General features: G+C 41.6%; 1 protein-coding gene across 1 annotated transcript in view; it reads left to right on the top strand.

Moving 5' to 3' along the window:
- Positions 1–16,977, top strand: part of rapgef5a (Rap guanine nucleotide exchange factor (GEF) 5a) — an 84,605-nt gene that overhangs the window by 17,230 nt on the left and 50,398 nt on the right. Inside the window, exons 2-4 of the mRNA XM_052016582.1 lie at positions 2,523–2,605; positions 13,516–13,659; positions 13,747–13,844. Of these exons, the coding sequence (XP_051872542.1) occupies positions 2,523–2,605; positions 13,516–13,659; positions 13,747–13,844 (325 nt within the window). The remainder of the gene's footprint in view (positions 1–2,522; positions 2,606–13,515; positions 13,660–13,746; positions 13,845–16,977) is intronic.

The following is a 16,977-nucleotide window of genomic DNA, read 5'->3' as shown; positions in this document are numbered from 1 at the left end:
AGTCCATGATTCTCTAAATGATCATAGATCCTACCTCTAAGAATCCTTTCCAACAGCTTGCCCACCACAGACATAAGGCTCACTGGTCTGTAATTCCCTGGACTATCCCTACTACCTTTTTTGAATAAGGTGAAATTTTAAGAGTGCAGAGTTTGCATGTTCCTGCCAGGATTAAAAGCAAAGATAACAGGCATAGGGAACCTTGGCTTTCAAGGGATAGTGGCGATCTGGTTAAGAAAAAGAGAGAGGTGTATAGCAGGTATAGGCAACTAGGAACAAATGAGGTACTTGAAGAGTATAGAAAATGTAAGAAAATACTAAAGAAGGAAATCAGGAAGGCAAAAAGAAGACATGAGGTTGTTTTGGCAGATAATGTGAAGGTAAACCCAAAGGGTTTCTACAAGTATGTTAAGAGTTAAAGGGTAGTAAGGGACAAAATTGGTCCCCTAGAAGATCAGAGTGGTCATCTATGTGTGGAGCCTCAGGAGATGGGGGAGATCTTAAACAGTTTGTTTGCATCAGTATTTACTCAGGAAAATGGCATAGTGTATATGGAAGGAAGGGAAACATGCAGTAGTGTCATGGAACATATAGAGATTAAAGAGGAGGAGGTGCTTGCTGCCTTACAGCGAATAAAGGTAGATAAATCCCCCAGGCCTGACAAGATATTTCCTTGGACATTAAGAGAGACGAGAGTAGAAATTGCAGGGGCCCTGGCAGATATATTTAAAATGTCCTTAACCACGGGTGCGGTGCCGGAGGACTGGAGAGTAGCTCATGTAGTTTCGTTGTTTAAAAAAGTCTCTAAAAGTAAACCAGGTGATTACAGGCCAGTGAGCCTGACATCAGTAGTAGGTAAATTATTGGAAGGTGTTCTGAGAGATCGGATATACAAGTATTTGGACAGCCAAGGGCTGATTAAGGATAGTCAACATGGCTTTGTGTGTGGTAGATCGTGTTTAACGAACCTTGTAGAGTTTTTCGAGGAGGTTACCAAGAAAGTAGATGAAGGAAAGGTTGTGGATGTTGTCTACATGGACTTTAGTAAGGCCTTTGACAAGGTCCCACATGGGAGGTTAGTTCAGAAGGTTCAGACACTAAGTATCCATGGAAAAGTAGTAAATTGGATTCGAAATTGGCTGTGTGGGAGAAGACAGAGTGGTAGTGGATGATTGTTTCTCAGACTGGAGGCCTGTGACTAGTGGTGTGCGTCAGGGATCTGTGCTGGGACCGTTGTTGTTTGTTGTCTATATCAATGATCTAGATGATAATGTGGTAAATTGCATCAGCAAGTTTGCTGATGACACTAAGATTGGAGGCATAGCTGACAGCGAGGAAGGCTTTCAAAGCTTGTGGAGGGATCTGAACCAACTGGAAAAATGGGCCAGAAAATGGCAGATAGAATTTAATGCAGACAAGTGTGAGGTGTTGCATTTTGGAAGGACAAATCAAGGTAGGGCATACACAGTAAATGGTAGGGCACTGTGGAGTGCGGAGGAACAAAGGGATCTGGGAGTTCAGATACATAATTCACTGAAAGTGGTGTCACAGGTAGACAGGGTTGTAAAAAAGGCTTTTGGCATCCTGGCAGTCATAAATCAAAGTATTGAGTATAGGAGTTGGGATGTTTTGGTGAGGTTGTATGAGACATTAGTGAGGCCAAATTTGGAGTATTGTGTGCAGTTCTGGTCACCTAACTATAGGAAGGATATCAGTAAGATTGAAAGAGTGCAGAGAAAATTTACTAGAATGTTGCCGGGTCTTCAGGAGTTGAGTTACAGGGAAAGACTGAACAGGTTAGGACTTTATTCCTTGGAGCATAGAAGAATGAGGGGAGATTTGATAGGGGTTTACAAAATTATGAGGGGTATAGACAGAGTAAATGCGAGTAGGCTCCTTCCACCTAGATTAGGAGAGATAAGTACGAGAGGACATGACTGTAGGGTGAAAGGGGAAAGGTTTAGGTGAACATTAGGGGGAACTTCTTCACTCTGGGAATGGTGGGAGTGTGGAACGAGCTGCCATCTGATGTGGTAAATGTGGGCTCACTCTTAAGTTTTAAGAATAAATTGGATGGATACATGGATGGGAGAGGTCTGGAGGGTTATGGACTGGGTGCAGGTCAATGGGACTAGCGGAATAAAGTTTTGGCACAGACTAGAAGGGCCAAATGGCCTGTTTTCTGTGCTGTAGTGTTCTATGGTTCTATGGTGTATTCAGTTATATTTCTTAGAAAGTCAGGATATGGGATGCAATATAAGGTCTTACCATAACTTCTTAAATGAAGATATTATTCTGTCTAATAAAATACATCTTGGAATAAGGTAAGTACTGAACATTTCGGCTTTATTTGATTACGTGATTAGGCAGCAGTGATGAATTATATTGCTGCATTGTAAAAAGTAAATAATCCTTTTAATCCTTCAACTTGCAGGCTTAGTCCATTTTGTGTAGTAAATAATTCACACTGCTGAAAGAGGTAATGTTGAGACACTTCAGTTTAACAAAGTTTTCTTTTGCAGATATCTTGCTGGATGATTTTCTTCTCACATACACAGTCTTCATGACAACCAGTGACTTATGTCAGGAGTTACTGAGACAATATCCTTTCAGACTTCTATATTCACTAAATAGCAAGTTTGAAGTGGAGGATTACCATGCTTAGAAAGATATTTTCCAAATGGACCAAGCCCCAATGGTCTCAAGAAAGAAATAGATTCAAATTTTCTCCTTGGTCACCTTATTTTGGTGAGTCCTATTGATTTCAACAGTCAAGTGCTGTTCAATCACTCATATCAAAAAATGCTGTTTTGAGTACTGTTTATGTTATTTTAATTTTGCAAGTTATAATATGTAATTTTACTTGTAGAACCAGTCAATAATAGTTTTCCATTGTTTCACAAGTGAAAATAATGAATTCAAACACAGGATCCAGTGATAGTGTGAATGCTGAACACTTTAGTAAGGATATATTCTCGATCAGCTCTCTTGAACCACAAAATATAATTTGTATCATTCTGCGTTGATAGGTCAGTTGTGCATTTTGGTATGCTGTACATGTGCTGCGGAGTGTGCTAATGTATTTGTGAAGCAATAAGAAAGGGCCCACGCTATTCCCATCAAGATCTCCATGTAGAGCTCACAGCTGGCGTGTCACTATTTAGGTGACTGCTGGGAGGTGTGCCTATCCCTACAGAACTCTCCCCATGAGTGCCACATTTCAGCATCAGGAAAGATTGCTATGGAGATGAGAGGAGCCTGGGGGAGGGAGGACATCATGTGCCCCCTTTTGTGCCTGGGCACACACCACGTGATCATCTGATCTAATTGACTACTACGTCAGGAGTGGTCTCATACCACTGCAAGGGATGGGCAGGACAAGGGGCCAGTGATTGCAGCATGCAGCTTGGAACTGACCTGAATGGAGAGTCTGGGATCAGTGAGGGGAGAATCAGTGAATCATTTTATATAAGGTTAAACATTGAAAAGTGAGGCTGGCAGACATTTTGCACAAGATACAGATGTGACAGTGCAGACCCTTGAAGTGCTATCGGATGTTTGATTTTCTGATTTGTGTGGTGATTGATAAAGTACATGAAGTTCCTATTTCTACCAATAGTGGAGGGAATATGCCCTGTGTGATGCATGATATCATTTGGTGCGTGATTGACATTGGAAAAATGGCAGCCCTGCTGAGGTGGAATGTGCACAGAAGTGCTTGGGCTAATATCCCAGTATGTTTGATTTCACTCAGAAATGATTGCTGGCATGATCAGCTCCAGATAAAATTGCAAAAACATCCACAAATGGGTTCAATTTCTAGGCAGTGATCTTTGCTGACAGAACAATTTTGGTCTTTACATTGCAATTGTGAACTGTGGACTGTGATGTCACATTGAGACTGAATTGTCAAAATGTATATGAAAGAATCATATAATTTTGGGATCAAAAGAAGTAGATATAGGCAACCCGTATTATTAGATGCTGAAGAGTGCTATAAGCAAGAGAATAAACATGCCAGTGAGAGAGTGAGTAAAGAAATTATACTTTTCGTAAGTTTTCAGGATATCTTCACAAATTGTTTTTTTTGCCTTCAACATCCTATTGAAAGGAGGAAATGATCGTGAATGAGTTGAATCTTATTTGGTCTGCATTTCTAATGTTTGTTTTTTTACAATACGTTGTTCTCCCAAAAGGAAATTTAAAAGAAAGCTGCAGATGCTGGAAATCTAAAATAAAAACAGAAAATGTTGGAAATACTCAGCAGACTAGGCCGGATTTGGTTCTTCTAAAACCAGCTGCAAAAAGCTATAAATGTTGCCTGAGAAGTCTGAAGAGGATTTGTTAATCAATTTTCCAATGCAGCTGACATATTTTGTGAGTTTGTAAAGCAGCAGCGTTTCACCTGTGATCTGAGGGTGTTAGGTATTTAATTTGGTGCTCTCAGTGCGGCCTCCTCTACATTGGTGTGACCCGACACAGATTGGGTGACCGCTTTGTCAAGCACTTTTGCTCCCTCCTCTACAACAGCCAGGAACTCCTGGTGGCTAGCCACTTCAGTTCAACATCTCACTCCCATACTGACATGTCTATCCACGGCCTCCTCTACTGCAACATTGAGGCCAGACACAGGTTGGAGGAACAACACCTCATATTCTGCCTTGGTAGTCTCCAACCTGACGGCCTCAACATCGAATTCTCTAACTTCCGGAAACCCCTCCCCTGTTTTACCTTTATACCCCTCCTTCCCCTCCCCCTTTGTTTTCCCTCATTCCTGTGCCCCCCTCACCTCTTCTCTCCCCTCCCCCACCCTCATGACCTGTCCATCACCTCCCTCTCATTTCTCACCTCCTTCCCTTTATTCCATGGTCTACTGTCATCTAATACCGGATTCTTGCTCCTTTAGCCATTTGCCTCTTCTACCTATCACCTCTCAGCTTCTTACATCACTCTCTTTCATCCCTCCTCCCTCACCCACTTACCTCCCCCCTCTCTGCTGGACTCACCTATCACCCAGACTCACCTATCACCTGCCAGCCTGTGTTCCTCCCTCTACCCCTTCCTTTTTATTCTGGCTTCTGCCCTCTTCCTTTCCAGTCCTGATGACTGTTTATTTCCCTCCATAGATGCTGCCTGACTTGCTTAGTTCCTCCAGCATTTTGTGTGTTGCTCCAGATTCCAGCATCTGCTGAATCTCTCGTGTCTCCTTAAAACTTAATCTACCACTTTCTGACTCAGAAGTGAGATTCCTAACTGAACAACAGATGACATGTTTAATAACCCTCAAGGAATGCACTTTGAGTTAGCAATAATAATGTTCTATTAAAAACATGTACTTGCCTGTGTACTTGGAAGGTAGCTAAACATGTCAGAGTCTTGTGGATTCTCCACTCACATTGCTCCATAAAGTGTATAACAATGTGCAACACACTTACCATGACAACTTGCAAAAAGTGGTACATTTCTTTCTCATTTTCTCCAAGATGTGGTGCCCATTTTGCTTTATCGACATGTTGTGAAACCTCAGACGATCTGTAGATGGACAGTTTCAGCAGAAACTGTGGTACCAGCAGAGTAGCACCACAGTTTCAGGGCAGGGTTCCTCAGGGCTTTTACCCAAGCCCAACCATCTTGAAGTGCTTCATCAATGACTTTCCTTCCATCATAAGATAGAAGGTTTGCTGATGAGGTCAAGGTGTTCAGTTTCATTTTACGATTCCTCAAATACAAAGAATTTTGTGCCTGTATGCCCCAAGACTTGGACAACATTCAGGCATGAGCTGATAAATAGGATGTAATGATCATGGCACACACATGCCAATCAATGACAATCTTCAACCACCTACTCTTGACATCCAAAGGCAATACCTTTGCTAAGTCCCCCATCCTCAACATACTAGGGTCATCATTGACCAGAAATTCAACTGGACAAGTCACATAAATGTTGTTATTGTAAGAGCAGGTCAGAACCTTGGGTATGCTGACATTCCAAAACATTACCACCATCCACAGGGCACAAGTCAGGAGCATCAGGATAGGAGCATCTCTAATAATATTCAACATCCAGGACAAATAAGCCTGCTTAATTGGCACTACATTCATTATCTTAAACATTCATTTCCTTCACGATGCACTGTGGCTTCATTATGTCGCATCCACAAAATGCACTGCAGTTATTCATCAAAGCGAGTTTGACAACACTTCTGAAACCAATGAACTTTACCAGTTAAAAAGACAAAGGCAGCAATCAAATAGGGCATTATGACTGCAGGTTCCCCTCCAAGTTTATCCTTATCCTGTCTCTAGGTTTCTTCATCATTGCTGGGCATAAATCTTGAAACTATTAAACAACACTAAGAGTACCATCAGCCTAATCACCTTTCAGGACCTTATCCTGCCCCATCACTGTAACATCCTCCAGCTCTACAACCCTCTGAGAAATATGTGCTCCTCCAATTCTGGACACTTGTACATTCCAGATCTCTTTTACCCTCTCCTTGTCCTCTCCAACTTAATTTCCTCATTTAAGATGCTCCTTAAAATCTGGTCCATTTAGAAAGCATTTAATCATCAGGCATTTTGCCAAATTTGGTCTACTAAATCTCCTGTGAAGTCCCTTGGGATATGTGACTTTGTTATATTGTGTATAATGCACTATGTTAGGGACCATGTTATAGATATTTTATAAATATAAATTGTTGTTAAATGGGCCAGCAATTACATTTTGAAAATATAGAAAAACTTGCATAATGTTACAAAAATGGAATCTTGGGAAGGCATTAGAAAAACAAAATGCTATGAAAATTATTAGGTATCAGAGTGAACAGGCAATTGGAAAAGACATGTAAAAATAAACCTTACAAATGAAGTCGAATGACAGAAGGGAAATGGTGGAAATGGACAAGAGAATTGAGGAAACAGCTGAGGTCTCAAGTTCTGAAGTAACTTCCCTCATTCAATGTTTTTCAACTTCTTGACTCTATTTTAAAAGAAGCCTGCTGGCAAATCCATTAACTCCAGCATTTCTCGAACATCCTATTTTTTCTTGTACACTGTCTGTTTAATTGTGCTTGGCTAATTAATGCAGGGTGTCCAGTTTCAAGAAGCAGACTTCTGTACAGCAAATGTTGGACTGACTATTTTTAATTAAGAGCCATTAGTGACAAGACATTTCAGCACATCTGTCTGGTTTGAATTCAGCCAGTACAGCATGTATTAATGGTAACATTTTGACAAATTTCACCCCAATTAACCATCTGATGATTATTTACTGCTATCAGAATTCAAGTGTAATGATTAGCAATTACAGAACCTGCAATTATTGTTTGTTTTTAATTGTTGTTTCATTTAAAATTTTAAATATGTGTAGGGGACTGTGAATGCAATAAGCAGTAGTCCCATTGATTGTGCATTAATCTAGTTGACTTTCTGCTCTGTAGGCCAGACATTAGTTGAGAAAATGCTAAATCTATGGATGCCAGGATTCTTTCACTGGGTCCGTTGAAATCTAAATCATTACAACTTCAGAAAATAAGCAATAATAACACTGATGACAATAGAGCAGGATCACCTTTGAGAAATTACTTTACTAATGTGTTTAGAAGCAGTAACAATTCTCATCTGTAAACTATAGCAAAATATTAAAAAGTGTTATGGGAAACCAATACATGTAGGAAATTGGAACATCATGTGCATATGTTGCATTTTTTTTCTCCTATGATAGATTATTCAATGCATATTATCCAAATATTATAAAAGTCTGTTCTTGATGTGCTTCATTTGGTATACTAAATTAATAAATAAAATGGGAGAAACCAACAACCTTTTCATATTTTTAGCTGGTTATTCCCTTGAATATAACTCAAGCTATGTCAAGTTAAGATTCTTGTGCACTTTTTTATAGGTTTTAAATATATCTTTTAAATAACACTAATTTGCACTTGAACCGGAACTGCTAATATCCTGGTGGGGAAATTTGCTTTTGCCACCAGGGAGTGTTTAAACTAGATTGGTAGGGGGTCCCCCTCCCATTCAAATGCAACCCGTCCCTCTTGTACATGTCCCCTCTACCCCAACAAAGATCCCAATGATCCGAGAACCTGAATCCCTGCCCCCTGCACTAACTTTTCAGCCACACATTCATCTGGCCTATCTTTCTATTTCTGGACTCACTAGAACATGGCACTGGAAGTAATCTGGAGATCACTACCCTCGGGGTCCTGCATTTTAATTTCTTACCTAACTCCCTATACTCATTCTGCAGGACCTCATCCCTTGTTCTACCAATGTTGTTTGTACCAATGTGTACAATGACCTCTGACTGTTTGCCCTCCTCCTTGAAAATTATGTGCAGATGCTCATAATTGACCCTGGCAAAGTCAGTGAGAAGACATGCAGCAACTAAAGAGTGTAAGCCCAGCAATCAGGATATCCACGTTTACAGTAAAACAGCAGGTAGGACCACTGCTTTAAGTTGCATCTATTTCAATGCACATAGCTTAACAATTAAGGCAGGGACTGGGATATTGTGGCCATAACAGAAACGTGGCTGAGGGAAGGGGAGGACTGGCAGCTCAATGTTTCCGGATACCAATGCTTTAGGCGTGACAGAGGAACAGGTAAAAGTGGAGGGGATGTTGCCTTTTTGATAAGGGAGGACATAACAGCAGAGCTTAGAGAGGATATTCTTGAGGGATCATCTAACAAGGCCATTTGGGTAGAACTTAGAAATAAGAAGGAGATGGTCACCTTGGTAGGACTATATTATAGATCCCCCAATAGTCAGCGGGAACTTGAGGAGTAGATGTGTCAAGAAAGTGCACGTAGTTCTTAGAATAGCAGGGTAGTGCTAGTGGGAGATTTCAATTTTCCAGGTATCAACTGGACCACTGAGAGTGCAAAGGGCCTGGATGGGGCAGGATTTGTGCGGTGTATCTGAGACAGTTTCCTCACGCAATATACAGAGGAACCTACCTGGGAAGGGGCAATACTGGACCTCCTCTTAGGGAACAATGGGGGCCAAGTAACTGAAGTGGCAGTTGGGAGCACTTTGGGACCAGTGACCACAATTCTATTAGTTTTAAAATAGTTATGGAAAAAGACAGAACAAGTCCACAGGTTAATGTCCTGAACTGGAGCAGGGCCAACTTTGAGGGCATTAGGCAGGATCTAGCTGGAGTCGACTGGGTGTCTCTATTTAAAGGCAAAGGAATAGTTGGCAAGTGGGAGCCTTTTAAAGGGTCATATCAAGAGTCCAGGGCATCATGGTCCTGTTAAGGTGAAGGGTAGACATAACAAGTTCAGGACCCCTGGCTGATGAGAGATAACGAGGTCCTGGTCAGGAAAAGGAAGGAAGCATACATCATGTTTAGGCAGCTATGCATGAATGAATCCCTCAACAAATATAAAAAGTTTAAGACCAGGCTTAAGAGGGAAATCAGGAGGGCAAAAAGAGGGTACGAGATGGATTTGGCAGACAGGGTTAAAGGTTCTTCAGTTATATTAACAGCAAAAGGGTGACTAGGGAGAGACTGGGTCCTCTTAAAGATCATCAGGGCCGCCTATGTGTGGAGCCGCAGGAGATGGTTGTGATTTTTTATGTATATTTCTTCTCGGTGTTTACTTAGGAGAATATCATGGATGCCAGAAAAATGAGGATAATAAGTCTTGGACCATATGCATATTACAAGGAAGGAGGCATGTGCAGCCTTCAAGCACATTAAGGTGGGCAAATCTCCAGGGCCTGACCAAGTGCACCCCCGGACTTTATGAGAGGCCAGGGAAGAAATCGCAGAGGACCTTGCAGAGATACTTGCTTCAGCCAGTGGTGAAGTTCCAGAAGACTGCAGGGTGACTAATGTTGTTCCATTGTTCAAGAAGGGTACCAAGGATAGGGAACTACAGGCCAGTGAGCCTGACTTCAGTTGTAGGGAAGTTACTGGAGGGAATTCTGAGGGTCAAGATCTACCATCACTTGGATAGTCAAGGTCTGATCAGGAATAGCCAGCAGGGTTTTGTGCATGGGGGCGGGGGGGTCATGTCTGACAAATCTTTTGGAGATTTTCAAAGAGGTAATTAAGGGAATAGATGAAGGTAGGGCAGTGGATGTTGTCTATATGAACTTTAGTAAGGCCTTTGACAAGGTCCCTCATGACAGGCTGATATGGAAGGTTAGGTAACATGGAATTCAGGGGAAGCCAGTGAGGTGGATTCAGAATTAGCTCAATGATAGGAAGCAGAGGGTGGTGTTTGAAGGTTGATTCTCTGACTGGAGGCTTGTGGCTATTGGGTGCCCCAGGGGTCAGTGTTGGGACTTCTGTTATTCATTATGTAAGTAAATAATTTGGATGTGAATGTATGTGGCACAATTAGCAAGTTTGCTGATGATCTAATTTAGGGGGTCTTGTTGAGAATGAAGCAGGTTACAATGAATTGCAAAGAGATCTTGATCAATTAGGGAGATGGGCTGAGGAATGGCAACATTTAGGGGGTCTTGTTGAGAATGAAGCAGGTTACAATGAATTGCAAAGAGATCTTGATCAATTAGGGAGATGGGCTGAGGAATGGCAAATGGATTTCAACTTTGAAAAGTGTGAGGTGATGCATTTTGGATATTCAAACCAGGGTAGGACCTTTACAGTGAATGGCAGGGTACTGACAAGTATTGTGGAACAGAGGGACTTGGGAGTACAAGTGCACAGTTCGCTAAAAGCAGCTGCTCAAGTAGACAGGGTGGTGAAGCAGGTGTTTAGCATGCTGGCTTTCATCAGTCATGCCATCAGGTTTAGATGTAGGGACATTACGCTGCAGTTATATAAGTCGTTGGTGAGGCCGCACTTGGAGTATTGTGTACAGTTTTGGTCACCCTGTTATAGGAAAGACATTGTCAAGCTGGAGAGGATGCAGAAAAGATTTACGAGGATGCTGCCTGAACTGGAAGGCCTGAGTTATAGGGAGAGGTTGGCCATGTTGGATCTTTATTCCTTGGAGAGAAGGAGAATGAGGGGTGACCTCATAGAAGTTTTTAAAATTATGAAGGGTGTGGATAAGGTGGACAGTCACAGTCTTTTCCTCAGGGTTGGGGAGTCTATAACTAGAGAGCAGAGATACAAGATAAGAGGGGAGAAATGTAACTTCTTTACACAGAGGGTAGGGAGGACCTGGAATGAGCTGCCAGAGAAAGTGAACAAGGCGGGTACAACTGCAACATTTAAGAGGCATTTGGATAGGTACATGGAGGGGAGGGGCTTGGAGGGTTATGGGCCGAACACGGGCAACTGGAACTAGCAGGGAAGATGCTGTGGTCAGCATGGAGCAATTGGGCTGAAGGGCCTGTTTCTATGCTGTATTACTCTATGACTCTATGAGTCTATAACTGGGTACAGATAGTCATCACAAATAGACAATGAGGTATATAAGGATATAAATTGTAACACCTGATCTCCCCTGACATTTCTACGTTCTGGAACACAGCTCTGTAAACCAGTTTGGAACTTTTCCCAATCTTAAGTGCAATAGGTAAATACAGTTGTTGGCACTGATGTTGTCTGCTAGCTTAGCCTGTCCTTATAAGGCTCCATCTTGCGCATTTCCTGAAAGGAATGGTCTGAGCAGCTAATTACGAATGTCGTTTCCAGATTAATGGCCTGCAGATGGGAAGGTGCCTGGCTGTCTACATTTGAAAATAGCAAAGATCAGAAAAAATAAAGAAAGATGAAGGGTTCCTTTCTCATTTTCACTCTTTGTTATGAAGTTGTTCAGTTGTGATATGTGTTGAAATTTTAAGCAACTATAATGTTTGCAAGCACAATAGTTATTGGATCCTAAGCTTAATAGTTGTAATTAAGTGTTCATAGGATTCCCCCAGTATCTTGGTAAATGCACTGCACAATGTGGAACTGAACTAGTTTTGTCATGAAAGCCCTAAGTTTGTTCTTGGTCACAAATGATTAATATTTGCTTAAATGTTTTCAGCAAAAAAAGAGGGGAAAAAATCATTTAAGGTTTCCAATTAACACGGACAGTTTATGCAGAGAAAGCAACTGTGTGCCTCAGAATAATATCCAGGGTGTCTCCTGTTCATTCAATGATGAGCTGATTATAAGAAGTGTAGCTGTGTTGATGGTTGGTGCCCACTAAGATTTAATATTCTTAAGGTAAGAAAGTTACAAAATGTGATCAAAACAATACAAGACAAAGCCCAGTTGGTAATGTAATTTAACATTTTGAACTCAATACTGCAAAATCCCTTGCAATGAATGAGATAAGCTACCCACATTAAGGACTGTTGTTGGAGAGCAAATTTACTTTCCACAGCAATTACTGTAGAATAGCATTACATTAATCTTGTAACTGCATTTTACACATTAACATCCCCTGACAAGACAAGGGGAGTCCACAAAGTTAGTGGCAGGAAATCTACCAGTTCCTTTAGACTCATTCTTCTGTAAAAGTGGATGAAATATCAGAGCAGTCATTAAATCATCTGCAGTGGAACTCTTCTCAAAAAAAGATAAGCGGAGAACTTGATTTAATAGCAAACCTTCTTATTAAATTTGTTGTAACTGGCTGAGGTTTTTGCAATCAATTTAAAGTAAGATTGTACAGTGAATTTAGGATATCATTATTGGGGGCTACCAGATAGATAAGGCTTGAAACATTATCTTCCATCTTGGAGTCTCATCAGTACAAGGAAAGATCATCAAGTCCTTTGTACTGCTGAATATTTTAAAGGGCACTGGCATCACTTCGTGGATTATTTTTCCACATGGACTTCATTATAATGGAGCTTCATTTTAAGTTTCACTCTTGGGATATGGACACCACCAAAAAGTACAGCATTTATTGCAATCCCTACTTGCCCTTGAGCAGGTGGTGAATGTTCTTTTGTCATACCTACAGTATGTTTGCTATGGTGTCATATTCATCAATAATTGCAGTTCACATTAAAGAAATGTGATTTGGAATAATCACCTAACCAGAAAAAAATGATGAATGGGAATAATGTGATTCCAGTGTAACACGGAGTAGATCTGTAGAGAGCAGCTTGCAATGAGTCGTCATGCTCCGGTGCCATAAAACAAGGGAAGAATCATGAGATATAAGATACTCATTCCTTGACAACATGCTGTCATCAGAATGTGAGCTTGGAGGTCTGTTAAGATGTGCATTGTAATTTTTTAGGTGATCAGAAAATTATGGGTGTTTATGGATAAGTATAAATACCAGTACAGGAAGAAGTTTCAAGCACGTTGCATTGTTGAAGAATTCATATCCAAGGGTTTTATTTTTCAAAAACTCATTCAGCTTTGCTATTCTTGGGAATCACATGATCAATGCATGTTAGCTCACCAAATCTTGGAAAAACTGCATCCTTTTTAGCTCCCATTCAGGAACTTCATTCAATAATTTCAGTAGAAAATTAAACAAATTGCAACTTTTACCAGACACAATTTGCTTTAAGGATGTGCCTTTCTTTAACCATAATGGTGTTTTCCTTTACTGAATGCTACATATTGTTCCCAGACGCATACTAAAAAACAAGGAGACTTGAATAACAGCTTATACCGAAAGCGTAAAGTTTTGCGTATTGTGTCACAGTGGGTATATCTTTACAAGACTTTATTACGAGAAGATGAAAATACTAAATTAGTTTTTAAGGTATAGTATTTTTTAAAAATTAAAACATTTTTTCCTTTATTTCAAGTCTTCATAAAATAATATATTGTGCTTACTTTTGTGCTATAGAACCTTTATAGGTGTGTGCTGGATGATCTTTTTGAGTACCCAAGTCTGGAGAAAGATTTGAAAGAACTCCAGAGCCTGTTTCGGACACCTCGCAGATAGTGAGTACAACAGAAATAGCATTCCCTGTCTAGAGCTGCTCTATTTACTACTCTTGATGTTTATGTAATTAATAGGATGTGACTGTTAAAGTTTTGATTGTAGGAACAGAACAAGAAGAGAATGATGATACTTGAGGCAGTCGTTCCTTGACAACATGCTGCCAACAGAATATTGACAACATTTCTTCTGTAATATTTACTACCCACTGGCTTTACACAGAATTTCCTAGAATGAGTATTTGTATTTAAGTATTATAGAACATAGAACAGTACAGCTCTGGACAGCCCATTTGGCTCACGATGTTGTGTCAATCTTATTCTAAGTTCCTCCTTCTGTTTATCACCCATTCCCTTCATATTCATGTGTCTATCTAAAAGCCTCTTAACCTCCACCAAACTGCCTGATTCCACTACTACCCCTGATAACCCATTCCAGGCACCTACCACTCTCTGTGTAAAAAAAACTTGCCACTCACGTCACTTTTAAACTTCGCCCTCTAACCTCAAGAGCATGTCCTCTGGTGTTTGACATTTCTAACCTGGGGAACAGATTCTGACTGTTTACCCTACCAATAACTCTCATAACTTTATAAGCCTTTATCAGGTCTCCCCTCAGCCTCTGACACTCTAAGAACCACCTAAGTTCGTCCAACCTTCCCTTATAGCTCATACCCTGTAATCCAGGCAGCATTCTAGTAAACCTCTTCTGCACCTTTTACACAATCTCCACATCTTTCCTTTAATGGGGCGACCAGAACTGCACACGATATTCCAAGTGCAGTCTGACTGAAGTTTTATATAGCTGCAGCATGACTTCCTTAACACCCCTACCAATGAAGGCAAGCATTACATACACCTTCTTTACCACCTTATCCACTTGCATAGCCACCTTCAGTGAACTATGGGCCTGGACCTCTGTACCTCAATGCTTTTAAGGGGCCTACTATTAACTGTATACTTTCTCCTTTCATTTGACCTCCCAAAGTGCAACACCGCACACTTGCATGGATTAAACTCCATCTGCCACTTTTCTGCCCATATCTGTAACTGATCTATATCCCGTTGTATTCTTTGATAGTCCACAACTCCACCAATCTTGGTGTCATCCACAAACTTGCTAATCCAGCCATCTACATTTTCACCAAATCATTAATATATATCACAAACAACAGAGGTCCCAGCACCGATCCTTGCTCGGACACCACTGGTCAAGGACCTCCAGTCAGAATAACAACCTTCCACCCCTACTCTCTGTCTTCTATAGACAAGCCAGTTCCAAATCCAAACTTGCAATTCCTCCTGGATCCCATGCGTCTTTATCTTCTGAATCAACCTACCATGAGGGACTTTAACAAATGCCTTACTAAACTCCATGTTGATAATGTTCAGGCTCCTTTGTCACCTCCTCAGAAAACTTGATCAAGTTTGTAAGACATAACCTGCCCTGCAGAAAGCCATGCTGAGTGTCCCTCAGCAGGCCATGCCTTTCTAAATGCACATAAGTCCTATCCCTCAGTCTCCTCTCCAATAGCTTCCCTACCACTGACATGAGGCACACTGGCCTATAGTTACCTGGATTATCCCTATTTTCTTTCTTGAACAAAGACACAACAGTTGCTACTCTCCAGTCCTCTGGGACTTTGCCTGTTGTTAGTGAGGACACAGAGATCCTTGTCAAAGCCCCAGCAACCTCATCACTCTCTTCTTTCAATATTCTGGGACATATGCTATCAGGCCCTGGGGACTTATCCACCTTAATGCTTTTCAGAAGACTCAGCACTACCTCCTCCTTAATCTCAAAATGTCCCACTCTGTTGTCACTATTCTCCAATTTCTTCTCCTTGGTAAATACCAATGCAAAGTCTAAGCACAAATTCCTTACTTTATCCTTGAGTGGACCTACTCTCTCCTTAGTTATCCTCTTTTTCTTAATATAAATATAAACAGCCTTGGGATTATCCTTGACCCTGCTCATCAAGGACATTTCATAGCCTCTTTTGGCCTTCCTAATCACCTGCTTGAGCACTTTCCTGCTGTCTTTATACTCCACAAGGGCCCAGCCTAATTTTAACTTCCCAAACATTACGTAGGCTTCCTTCTTCTTCAAAGTGTTCACCCACTATCAGGTCTGTCACCTGGCCTGGCTCATTTCCCAAAACTAGGTCCAGTATTTTCTCTCCTCTAGCTGGACTCTCCACATACAGACTACAACCCTAGAAGTCCTGCTTTCTAACTTTTTACCTAGCTCCCTAAAATCACTTTGCAGGACCTCATCCCTGCTCCTGCCTATGTCATTGGTACCAATATGGACCAGGACCTCTGGCTGCTCACCCTCCCCTCTCAGAATGGCCTGTCCGTCCTGTGAGACATCCTTGACTCTGGCACCAGGGAGGCAACAGACCATCCTGGAGTCTCAATTGCAGCCACAGAAATGCCTATTTGCACCCATTAGCATCGAGTCCCCTATGACTGTCGCTCTGCCTGCTTCACCCTTCCCTTCTTTGCCTCAGATCCGGGCACGGTGCCACTGACCCAGCTACTGGTGCTAGCCTCTAAAGGGTTACTCCCCCCCCCCACCAACAGTATCCAAAGGGCTATACTGGTTAGTGAGGGGAATGGCCATAGGCTAACCCAGCTCTGACTGCCTACTCTCATTACTTCTTCTGGTGGCCATCCATCTATCTGTAGCCTGCATCTGAGGTGCGGCCACCTCACTAATTCTCTCATCTATGGTGTTCTCAGATTCCTGGATGATCCTGAGTACATCCAACTCCGGCTCCAGTTACTTGACCTGGTCTGTGAAGAACTGCAGCTGGGTGCACTTCCCACAGATTAAACTTGCTCCTGGCACATAGCTGATGCGAGTTTGCAACTGCCAGCTCTGGCTACTCATCTAGCTGACATTCTTGATCTGTGCCTGCAGCCACACAAACCAGTTTCACTTTTCTGACCCTGCTCTAGCCATACACCTGGCCCTGTTTTTGACTGCTGGTTCTGGCTGCACACCTGGCCCATGTTACTGACCCCTGCTTCAACTGCTCATGTTCTGAGCCAAAACACTTGGAGTAGTTCAAGAAGACAACTCACCACCACATTCTGGTACTAATGTGTCTCTTACTCCAATGTCAACAAT

Source organism: Pristis pectinata, chromosome 5 (assembly GCF_009764475.1).
Source record: "Pristis pectinata isolate sPriPec2 chromosome 5, sPriPec2.1.pri, whole genome shotgun sequence".
NCBI classification, from domain to species: Eukaryota; Metazoa; Chordata; class Chondrichthyes; order Rhinopristiformes; family Pristidae; genus Pristis; species Pristis pectinata.
Note: the sequence above shows the minus strand (reverse complement) of the source record. Positions and strands in the feature narration are given on the sequence as shown.